At 44.1% G+C, this 12511-nt stretch overlaps 1 protein-coding gene across 2 annotated transcripts; it reads right to left on the reverse strand.

The window, feature by feature from the left end:
* Positions 1-284: 284 nt before the first annotated feature.
* Positions 285-5919, reverse strand: MYOG (myogenin; the record flags this gene model as incomplete). Of its 2 annotated transcripts, XM_081916562.1 has the most annotated exons (4): positions 285-1195; positions 2300-2381; positions 4253-4372; positions 5365-5919. In XM_081916562.1, 4 exons carry the CDS (start codon positions 5917-5919, stop codon positions 1074-1076), a joined length of 879 nt encoding a protein of 292 aa, XP_081772688.1. In that variant the 3' UTR covers positions 285-1073. The 2 variants fall into 2 exon arrangements, with proteins under 2 accessions (XP_081772688.1, XP_081772689.1); XM_081916563.1 differs by lacking the exon at positions 4253-4372.
* Between the last annotated feature and the right edge of the window lie 6592 nt (positions 5920-12511).

Raw genomic sequence — 12511 nt, forward strand, 5'->3', positions numbered from 1 at the left:
AATGCACAGAGCCACCCCAAAATCCAATCACTACCTTCTCTCATTGAACCAGGGTATGCTGGGTGTCTGACACTTGGGATATAAGTGGACTGCCCCTTTGGTACGACACAGCATATTTTGCTTTGTTCTGATGGAATGAATGGGGGCAGGCATCAATTATAGTAAGAAGGGGGCAAAGACCACAAAGTTATATTGCCCAACACATTTCAGTTAGTTTGATTCAAGACTTCCATAGGAAACCCAAACTCTCCCACACAATCTCAAAAGAAATTCAAACAAAAAAATCCTTTATTTTTTTTTTAAAAAAGAAATCCCACAATAAGTTAGCAAAAATACAAAAAAATGGCAACTTCACACAGTAGAAAAGACTTCAGAGGCAGCATTTTATATGGCTTCTGGGCCTGGAAATTGCAGACTGCCAAAAGAAGTTGGTCAGACAGTATTTTTAAAGTAAAATAAAAAAAATACACACTTGCACACACCCACATTTCTTTAGAAAAAAGACCATTGGCCCCCAAAAGAAACAAAACTTCTACAAAAACGGAAGAAAGAATAAAGGCCACACTGGAATCCTTCCTTTACACAGGAGTGTAATTTCTCACACACTTAGTGTTCCCAGTAATACATCAGAATGCTTTGATCAGTCAACTCCAGCCCAATTTCCAGAGGAAATGAGATCCATAAGCTTATCAGTAAAGCCACAATACCCTTCCTTTCTGGAAAGCAAGCAAACTATGAAAATTACTAGGCCCCTCTCTCATTAGCTTGCTTCTGACTGGGGGAAAGCAGAAGAAAAAAGAACCACTTTTCAAGTGTATGGAATTGGATAAGTGGCTTCAGTGGTTAAAGTCTATGACTTTGGCACGGGAAATAAAAAAAAAATCCAGTGTTAGTTGGGAAGGAGACCTTTCCCCGCTTTGGAACATCATCCAGTGTTAGTGAGGAGAGCAGAGAAACTTCTCTTAATTGTAAAGTCCTAGTATCATGTTTCTTCTACCCTACAATCTGCGGGTAATGACTTTGGGGTTTTTTTGAATAAAGAAAGACTGAGATGGACATTGCTGTCTGGATCCTCAGTTCTGAGCCCTCTCCTCTTGGAACGCAACGGCCACATCCTCCACAGCAATACTGTCCACAATTGAAGACAGCGAGTGAAGATTGTGGTCTTCGGAAGAATCATCACTCAGCAAATGATCTGCGGAGAACAAGAGAGTGACCTTAAGCAGGTGGCTTTCTCTGAGAATTTGGTTGCTGCTGAACAAGGGTAGAGGGAATCTTAGGTGGGGGGAAATAAAGGCTCAGACTATTTGTGGAATGTAGCTTAGTGCTGTGTATGCCTCTCTCTGTCTGAAGGATGTGTTCTCTCCCCCCTACTCCACCCCACAACCTTCATACTAAATTTAATGATACTCGATTGCAGGCTAAAGCACACCAACCCCATTTTTTGTACAACTCAGCATCCATTGCACCTGCAAGAGAGGATTCTGTTCCAGTTCATTTGAATTTCCTCTGGTTTCTAATTACAGAGGAAACTCTATTCATTTGTACAATGGCAGGAATTTAAGAAGCAGTGTTATTAAACATGGTTATTTAAAAAATTGCATTTTAAGTTAAAATGTTTTTAATTTTAATATAAGGTGCGGAAGATCCTTTGCCCTTGATGACATTCCACTGCATGGTTACAAAAATGAATCCTGGGACTTCTGGTTTGGGCTATTGCTTTAGTTTTTTAATTTCTTGTTGCACTTTAGCAATGCCGTACAACTGTATTGATACTTTTGCAGAGCTTTTTATCCCATCAAACTGTTGGTAGACACCTTTGAAAGTTTGTCAGAATGATATGGCATATTTTAATATGGAACAGACAGGTTCCCAAAAAAATATGTGCTCTATCAGGGGACAAATGGAGTCAAGCCCATCAGCTTGTCTCTTCCTAATCAAATGGTCTCTCAATTCTGATTTTTTAAAATCAAAGCTGATTCAGATCAGAGGGAGAAAGAGACATCTTGATAGACCAATGGATTTTTATATTGGATGTTCACTGCTTATGGAAAAACAATGGTTTAATGATCAAGCCAACATTTTGGGATGCCTGTGCTTAGAAACCCAGAAGCTTCATGACTGTGCATGGCTTTCCTGCCTCTAGGACCTTGGAAGCAGGCAGCAGGAACATGCCTAGAGAGGTGGAGGGGAAAGAGAAGAAAAGCCTGGAAGGAGCTCTTGAGAGTGATGGTGCTGGCTGATGACAGGGTGGAACCTCTAAAGAGGACTTGGTCATTGGACAAGGCTTCCTGCTTACCTCCAGGATGAGTGCTAAAGTCTAGCTGGGTGCTCCATTCAGGGCTGCATGAGGTGCTGCTGGATCCATGGTCACTAGTCACCTGAAATTGGAAGATGGAGGCTGTTAGGATTGGTTACATTTAAGGATCTCCATTAGGAATGTGCCCTTGCATTTGTTCCTTCACTAACTCTCAAAAGTTATTTTTGTCCTTTTAGCATCCTGTATGGAATTTATTTGTTATTTTGCCAGGAATGGTCTCTCAGCTGTCTGATGGAAAATACTGACAAAGTCCTAAAGGCAGTGAAATGGCATAGTATGCAGGATCCCCCTGGAATTTAGATTGGGGTGTGTGCATGAGCTTATTGTGTGTGTGTGTGTGTGTGTGTGTGTTTGTGTGTGAGAGATATGATGATTTAGTTTATAGCATGTGGTACTGATGTTCCCACTGTTCTTTTTGCTTTATGTCTGCATAATTAAAGAAGTGCCATAAATGTGTGTTGGGGAAAAAAAAATTCCTGTAAGCTGAATTCCGAGCCAGTAGTACAGTAACCTATCCTCACTCAATGGCAATGTGTGTACAGCCATGCTGTGTGCATGTGAGTTGGGGGGGGGCAGGTGGGTAGCATGCAGCTGTTCATTACTCTCTCTTAAAAAAAAAATCAGTCTGGATGAGCATTCCAGAGCCGGCTTTGTGCTATATGGGAGTATGCAGCCTACAAAAAGTAAAGACTACTGAAATGATAAGGTAGCTGGAAAGAAGATGGGGTAACCATGCTGCTCTTTGACCTTAAAAATAAAGGAAACTACTGCTCGTGGATGAGTGTTTAATTTAGTCCTGCAGAGCCAGAGGGCAAGTTTTGCAAAGTGAGGCAGATATGAAAGGGGGAGTTCTGTTGATTTTCACAAAATATCCCCCACAACAATCAAGTTATGCCCGGCCACCACATTCTTTGTGTTGCAGTAAGGAGGATACATTTGCATGTGTGGAAAATTTTCCAGGTATGAAACATAAGGAATCCTTCAGGGCTAGTCAACAGAAGTGCAGCTATCCTCTGTTTGCAACTAATTAACAGCTGGGATTTTCCTGGGCTAAAAAAGTGACCATGCAAAACACTAGTTTTCTTATTCTTAAAGAAAATGTAGAGGAAATGGGAGTTTTTTATTTAAAAAGGAAGACTTCACCCTGCTTTTTAAATAGAACTGTTAGATGTTGCAAAATACCTCAAAAATTCTCTAGTGCTGTTCCTCCCAACCCCTTTTTGAAATTGATCAACAGACATCAAAACACTTATTGCTGCTCAACACAATGGAAGGGGAAGATCAGTATAAGCTGCAAGCAGCCCTGAAGTTTACAGTTTTGGTTTCAGACAGCAGCTAGTGTGAAACAGCTTTCAGAAGACAGGGAGAACAATTGCTTTCACACATTTCTTTCTTTTATCAACAGCTGTCTTCCTTCATTTCTGTATTATTATTTTTTAAGTGCAGACATAGCAAAAATAAAAAATGTAAACCATAAAGTGTCACAGCCTGGAAAGTACAGTGCAGCTCCAAATGAATAATAGTGTTAACTCATGCAAAGATCACATTTACAAATAATAAAGCTATAAAAATATTCTCCACCTGTGCATTCCATCATTATTGATGTTTACATGTCAATGTCAAGAAAACCATGAAACAAAATGTGTAACAAGATCTAGATCCTGAAAAGGATGCCCTGAAAGGTGGAGCTAAGCAAGTCCCTCGGCTACAGGGATGCTTCAGAAGAGAAACTCAGTAATGTTTCTAAAGCATTTGTTCACCTTTTAAGCACCTCTTCTTCCCCTTTGGACTGTAGGTCCAGGTTTGTACCCAAATGCCCTTGTGCATCTTTAAACGGAGACCCAGTAACCCATCTGAACTTGACAGGTGTCCAGCTATCAAAGCTCCCCTCCCCCGCCATACTTTCTCATTGGCACATATGCTAGAACTCGCTTCTGAATTGTCATCTGTTGAATAAAGTCCTGTATGCTGGTCACTTTGGTTACAAGGGGTGTGCCAGTCATGGTTCTGCTGTTTATTCCCATCTTCTATGTAGACAATAAAGGGAACATCCTGTTGGTATGAAAAGCATCTAATGCACTTTAAGTATATTTCAAAATTGATTTTTTTTTATTCAACCCAGCTTTGACTACCACAGTTCTATTGCAGCCTTTTAAATAGCTGAATGGTACTTAATTGTAAGTGGGAGGTAGCAAAGTAGCCACAACTGCACTTTGGAGAAACGCAACGAAGAAATATAATATATTCCTGCAGGTTATCCACTAGCACTGCATGCTGAGAACATGAAGGCTGTAACTCAACCAATGCTATATGGCAACATAATACTAAAATAACTTTCCCCCACTGTGATAAATTCACTGGGGGGGGGGAATCCTCCAGTCCATGGTGACTTTTCTGCATCAATTCTCAGGCTGGCTTTACAGTTGCCTTAGGCTGCATAAATGGTGAGAACCAGTGTGATTTTTCTAGGAAAAGGGGTTCTAGAACTCACCACGGACACCTCCTTTGTTCTCTTTATAATGGCAATAGTGCCCACCTGAGAGGTGCTGGAACTGAATTCCCGTGAAAAAACCCCTTGTGAGAAGACGTAAGGAAACATGATGCATGCTATTCCCTGCGAAGATACAGCTAACTCAAAATATATGTATTCTATGGAAGATAGGTATGGTGTAGGAGCCAATGACTGAAACTAGAAAAGCTGGCATTCACTGCCAACTTAGAAATTAGGAACATCTTGCTGGGTGCTGTTGTGGAAGGGCCATAGTTCCATTCTGCTTTGCATGCAGAAGGTCCCCAGGTTTTCTCGGTAGGGATGGAGATGCCCCCTGCATGAAATGCTGACTGTCAGTGTAGACAATACTGAGCTAAATGGATAATTTATCTGCCTTGGTATAACTCCTATATTCCTATGTCCATGGGCCAAAATAGTCATTCGGTAAGAGTGACCAGTAGAGTAGTCATTTGGCTCCTACAGTCGGACGGTGGTGTGGGTGCTCTTACGCTTGATGGCAACAGCTAGCTCATACCCTCCCCATGGCACTTACCACCGCTTGGGTGCTGGAGTTGCAGTAGCGCAGTTCTCGCTGGTCCCTCTCCTGCTGATTGAGAGTGCTGAGCAGAGCTTGCAAGCGCTCAATGTACTGGATGGCGCTGCGCAAGATCTCCACCTTGGGAAGCCGCTGGTTGGGGTTCAATAAAGTGCTCCGCTTCAGAGCTTCAAAGGCCTCGTTGACTTTCTTCAGCCGGCGCTTCTCCCTCAGGGTGGCAGCCCGGCGCCTGTCGATGGAGACGCTTTTCCTCTTGCACACTTTGCACGCCCAGGGCAGACACTGGCCGGGACTGTGGTCTGGCAGGGATGAGGCCTTCTCCTCTAAGCCAGCCCTGACTTCGGGGCACAGGGTCATGGCTGCTCGGTCTTGGTAGGCCGTCTGCTCGTAGCCGTGCAAGCGAGGGCTCAGGTAGTTTTCCCCGTCGTAAAACCTTTGGTCTGCAAAAAAGTAAGGGTTGGTCTCGAGGAGTTCCATGGTGAGCGTCTGGCAAGGCAGAGCCTGTGTCAGGGAGTGAAACTCTGGCTCCTCGCACCAACTGCTTGGTGGCATTTAAACCCCGTGCGGGCATTAAATCATGGAGATAAATATAGCAAACCTCCAGGAAACCTGAGCTTGCCCTAAGCTGCTGCTTCGCATCAAAACTTGTCCATCTGATTTCATGTACTCTCCCTGTGGGGATTAGTCTGTTGGTTGGGGTAGTGCTGTGTGGCTGAAGGGGGGGGGGAGAGAGAGAGCTGGCATGTGCTCCAGAGAAGCCCAGCCGCCTCTCAAACAACGGCCCCATTGGATTTATTTTCACTTGCTCTCCTACAATGATCTTGATGATCAGTCGGCTCCCTGAGCTGGCAGCTCTGCACAACATTCCTGCCTCATCTGCTGCTTTCAATTACTGCTCCCTGCCAGTCCCAAGGCCTCTTGGCCCTCCTGAACAGCAGCAACGCAGGGACAGGCACAAAGGCAGCTCCAAAGCTGTTCCTGAGCTGAAGAGCCATTTGCCTGCCAAACACTTCTGCTTCTGCCTTGGCTCAGGTGGCATAATTAGCATTGCACCACCTGTTTATGAATAGAAACCATGTGTCCTTAACACAGCAGTGTGAGAGGCTGAAAGTCAACAGGTGAAGTCCCTTTCTGAACACTGCTGGAGAAGTTCCACTTGTTGGTTTTCTGTCTCGCAGGTAACTGTGAGGGGCATGGAATTTCTGCCTATAGAGATGGCCACCCTAATCATGGCACCTGGTGATGAACAGCAACCCAAGGCAAGAAGTCATTAGCGCTCTTGTCACTACCAGGGTTGGGATCCTGTCATGTATTCTCTGTGGGGCTGCCCACGGATGTGGCCCAGAAACTTCAGCTTCACTGAACAGATATATGGAAGAGGACCCTTCTCAGTAGTGGCAGCTACATGACAGAATAGCCTCTGTGGGGAAATATGCCTGAGGCAGTATCACCTCATGGTAGGCAGTGAAGATGTTTGCAGGAAAAGCACTAATACTTCATTCTGGTGGTTTATATTGGTGCCAGCTTGTAATTCATATTGGCATTTGTTTGACTACATTGCGATTGGTTTCTGTTGTTTTTATGAGATGCCTTAAGTGGTTGCCTCATGTGGCAGGGAACAGGGTTATGTGTTTCAGCATCATTTGACCCTTCCCTTGCCTCCACGACTCTAGACATTTATATGAAATGATCTTAGGGAGAGTTACAATCCATAAAATGACAACATACAACCTTACCATCACAAACATTCATACTGCATATTTGTGATGGTGATTAGATTATAAATTTAAATCCCAGTCCTCAGCAGTAAGAATCAACATAAGCAGAACAAATACAATGGAAGTCAATGCCACCCAAATGCTTAAGTCAATATTACCTTGGTGCTGGAATAATGTCAATGGCGGTGCCAGCTGGGCTTCAGAAAGAATGTGTGTGGTTCTCTCATTTTACCCTGAGAGAGGTAGATTAGGGATCTTTGTGCACTAGTGCAAGGGTTAGTGAACAGGTGAGTTTTTATGTGGCACAACAGAGGAATCCAACACAACACTAGCACTAGCAGAAACTCGTTGTGCAATGATAGTGCAATCTATTGTGCAATTAAGCTGCCAGCAAACTGCTTATGCATTCTCTTGCACAAGAACGTTCCGCTGGTGCAAATAAGTATACTAGTCAATGACTTTAACTTTTGGATATAACCCTTAGCCTACAAGGCAACAAGTTGCACAAAAACCACTCAGTGACCTTCACAGCCATGCAGGAATTTGAACCCAAGTCTCCTCCCTCTTTCAAAAGCCCAGAATTCTAGCTGCTATACTACAATACCAAGCAAGCTTTTATTTTTCAGTTGTTCCCCACATAATTCCATTGGCCACTTTCAAGGTCTGTGGCTGCAAGCCTAGGCATGCCTACTAGGAAGTCTGTCCCATTGAACTCTGTGGGACTTAACGTCTGAGTCAACATGCATTGGAGTGAACTGTCAGAGTCTCTCCTGTCCGCTCATACATCTGGGTACAGCCTTCCCTTAGGCCAAATACCAGCCAAGGGACTGGTCAATGGAAAGAATGTCAGCCAAAAATGTGATAATATTTTCCCTTTCAACATCCCCCTACCAGTAGGGAGGGACTTTCTATTTTATTCACATTTCTCAGCCCACAAGCTCAATGGGGAGGGACTTTGGGCAGATGGCTCGCATGTTTCAAGTTTGCCTCTTCACAGTTAGACATCAAACCAGCCTATGATTCATCTGAGAAGTCTGAGCCCCTTTTGGAAGTTCATAGCTGAGCTGCCGAACAAGACCAGAATCTTAGGTTTAATTTTAAACAAAGCACAAATATCCTTGGTTTGAGAATGCGTTCCTCTCCCTCGCTTGAAATTTTGGCTGTATTCAACCAAGGAATTTCAACAAGTGCAACCTATTCATGTCATCGCGCTGCAGGGTGACAATAGTGGCAACCTGTCAAAATTCTCTCTTCTATACAAATATGGGAGCTTCCCTACAAGTCATCATCATCTTGTGTGTGTAATTCACTGGACTTTGCTGTCGTCTCAGGGCCAGCCTGGATAGTAAGGGAGAGTGAGGCAGATGTCTGGGGTTGGAGGAAGAGTGGCAGCAGTCCCCGCTTCATATTGTTCATAGGAACAAAGCAACATACCTTTTAACCAGGCTTCCTCAACTCGGTCCTCCAGATGTTTTTGGCCTACAACTCCCATGATCCCTAGCCAGCTGGACCAGCGGTCAGGGATGATGGGAATTGTAGTCCCAAAACATCTGGAGGGCAGAGTTTGAAGACACTGACCACACTGACTGGCAGCAACCCTCCAGGATTTGAGGCTGAGATATTTTCTGGCCCTACCTGGAGATGCTGGGGGTTGAACCTGGAACCTTCTGTACGCAAAGCAGATGCCCCACCACTGAGCTATGGTTCTTCCACTGAACACACACAGTGTGTCTCCTGGAGGGCAGAGTTGCATATATCACCCAGACAGAGCTTTGAACACTCTCTAAACTAGCCTGCTGCCCTGAGGTAGGGTGGGGGAAGCGGTCCCAGTAGCTATGAAGTAGCTATGAGAGATGAGAGAAGTAGCTATTGAAGTAGCTATGAGAGATGCATCTTGGCCAGTGCCGGATTTACGTATAAAGGGATGCGGGTGGCGCTGTGGTCTAAACCACAGAGCCTTGGGCTTGCCGATCAGAAGGTTAGAGGTTCGAATCCCTTCAACGGGGTGAGTTCCCGTTGTTCAGTCCCAGCTCCTGCCAACCTAGCAGTTTGAAAGCCCGTCAAAGTGCAAGTAGATAAATGGGCACCGCTCCGGTGGGAAGGTAAATGGCATTTCCGTGCGCTGCTCTGGTTTGCCAAAAGCAGCTCAGTCATGCTGGCCACATGACCCGGAAGTTGTACGCCGGCTCCCTTGGCCAATAAAGCGAGATGAGCACTGCAACCCCAGAGTCATCCACGACTGGACCTAACGGTCAGGGGTCCCTTTACCCTTTACCTTTAAACATGCTATAGCTTAGGGCCCCACTCTCTTGCCCCCCCAAATCTCACTATTAATATGCTTCTTCTTAATTGTATTTCAGTTCAACAATTACTTTGATAAAATACATATTTTGTTATGTGCAAATGGCTTTAGATACCTATTAGGTCCATAAATTACCATGTAGCATATATTCAACACAAAAAAGCGACAATGTGTTGTTGACAAAGGACAGCTGGACATATAAAGGGCCCCATTACCTTCAGTAGCTTAAGGCCTCATCAAACCTAAATCCAGCCCTGATCTTGTCCTTTGCCTTTGGCAGCAAAATATCTTGGCTAGTCATCTCTTCTTCTGCCACAATTCACAGGCTGGGTTTGGACAGTCATCTGAACCAGTGGGGAGGAACCTCAGATCTGTAGGTCAAATATAGTCCTCCAGGCCTCTCAGGAGTCTTCCCAGGCTACATCTTTCACTAGTTCTGTCCCACATCCTCCTAGAATACTTTTGCCTGGCCTTGAGCTGCCTGGATTGAGGATGGAGATGTGCGTGCATAGAAATCTCTTACTTTGGCATGGCTGCAATGTAAACCATGCTATGCTACCACCCTGACATTCAAGGTGCCAGCTTTACAGTGGTGCAGGTGGTTCCCCTACAGTGGGCATCAAACCAAGGGGGTGCAAGATACTGCTATCTTATACAGGTACCTACTAAGAAGATCTATAAAAAGCAACTTTACCCAAAGAATTATGAAATTAAGAAATATTTAGCCCCCTCCCCAATTTTGTCCTCGCTCAGGACGCCAAGTTACCAAACTCTGCCCCTGCTATCTCTCATCCTTTTAGTGGATTGTGGATCCCAGTGGGCTGAAGAACACAGAAGAATCACTAGGGTTTAGCCATGGAATGGGAACAAACCTTTTGTCTAGGGCCTTTGTAATCCAATCCTCAAACTGAAATCCTCTGTCTGCTGAAAAAGCAGTACTGTCTGATATTTCAAGACAGACTGTTTTACAAGGTATGCAAAAACCACTGGAAGGACAATATAAATTTTAAAAGCCAGCTCAAACACCACAGTCCGTGCAGGAAGAACGCTCAACTCAACATTCTTAAGCAGTTCTGCTAAACTCAGTGGGACGACTTCACAGATGTGAAATTTGTACCTTTGGTGTATTGTGATAAATCTGCTTAGAAAATTTAGTAACAAAGGTAAAACTCTGTGGTTCAGAATTGAATATGAAAATACTGGGTTGTAAGACAGTATATGTTAAATTGTGCATAAGGTCCAATGGAAGGTTATCTATAGGTTTCCTATTAAGACCCTGTTCTTTCTTTTTATTTAGGATCAGTACCTGCTCTCTAGAAAACCATATAAAATTGAGACTGACTGCAGCTCCAGTGTTTCAAGGGAGGTGCTTTTCCTGCATGGCAGCCCCTTTAACTACTGTTTTTAAAAGTAAAAAAAAAAATCCTTCCAGTAGCACCTTAGAGACCAAGCTTGTTATTGGTATGAGCTTTCGTGTGCATGCACACTTCTTTTTAAAACCTTTTTAAAAGGTTACAGTGCGGCTTGGTCTGGCTAAACCTGCACGGGATCAGGAGGTGAGGTATGTGAATTTCCTTAAGGACCTCTTTCCCAACCATTTACTTCATAATCTCAGCACCGTTAACTTTTGTTTAGAACCATGCACAGCATCTATAAATAAAGGACCCCCAAGAAGGGGGTGCAAGAGGGCCTTGAAGTTGCCCATCCACAGCGAGCACTTGGGCAGCAGATGGAGCAAGCACACAGGTCCCCTAGCCCCACTCTTCCCTACTGTGGCGAGAGTTATTGCGTTTCTATTTAAATTAGGATATTTCTAAATTCGCCTCTATACATATGCAAATCTGACCTCTTTTGGCAACGTGTCACCCCAGTAATGTTTTTGCACCTGTGCCTATTTTATTGTTTTAGCTCATTTTAAAAACATTGCTCCTGTTATTTAGTCATAAACCACTTTTTTTAGTGCTTTGGCGTGAGATGGCAGGGTATAAATATAGTTCGTATAAATAAATATGTAAAAGCGCAGAAGCCAGGGCTAGTTTGTAGCTCAGTCCTACACATGTTTCTTTGGAAACTAGCCCCATTGCATTGAATGGGTCTTACTGGCTTGTAGCCAGCTAAGTTTTGCTCAGAGTAGACCCATTGGTGGAGCTAAATTAATCATGTTCATTAATTTCAGTGAGGTGACTGTTTACACAGAGTAAGCCTCCAGTGGAGTTTAATCCTGGTAACTGTGTCCAATGGGATTTAATTCCCAATAATCCCTGGTAGGTCCTTAATTCAGTGACAGAGGATCTGCTTTGCCTGTAAAAGGTCCCAGATCAACTCCCAGCATCTCAAGGTAGGACTGGGAGAGAAACAGGTAATAGAATCATAGGTTTGTAGTATTAGAAGGCATTGTGAGAGTCATCTAGTGCAACACCCTGCGATGCAGGAACCTTTTTGTCCAAGGTGGGGCTCAAACCCACAACCCTGAGACTGAGCTGTTCTGAAACCCGGGAAAACTGCTGCCAGTCAGGGTAAGGCAATGCAGCTTCTGTTGCCAGTTTGTGTAAACAGTATGGAGCTAGATGGACCACAGCTCTGATTCCATATAAGGCAGCTTCCTATGTTTCTATTAATTGCATCCCCATCCTGTCTCATTACAGTGGTACCTCGGGTTACATACGCATTAGGTTACATATGCTTCAGGTTACATACTCCGCTAATCCAGAAATAGTGCTTCAGGTTAAGAACTTTGCTTCAGGATGACAACAGAAATCGGGCTCTGGCAGTGTGGCAGCAGCAGGAGGCCCCATTAGCCAAAGTGGTGCTTCAGGTTAAGAACAGTTTCAGGTTAAGTACGGACCTCCCGAACGAATTAAGTACTTAACCCAATGTACCACTGTATATAACTTTTGTGAAATCTAAGTTTGCACATTTTGAGCTGGCCTGAAGTATGGGGTGATAGACAAAAATCCTATGTATTCAGAAGAAAGTTCAACTGAGTTCAATGGGGCTTAATCCTAAATAAGTGTGTATAGGATGGCAGTCTCAGTGTGGCATCTTGCCATCAGCCTTTCTGAATTTTCCAGGCAGAGCTTTCCTTTCTTGCTCATTGCCCCTTCCATTCATGGCTCTCGACTGC

This window comes from Podarcis melisellensis (assembly GCF_964234715.1).
Source record: "Podarcis melisellensis genome assembly, chromosome: 6".
NCBI classification, from domain to species: Eukaryota; Metazoa; Chordata; class Lepidosauria; order Squamata; family Lacertidae; genus Podarcis; species Podarcis melisellensis.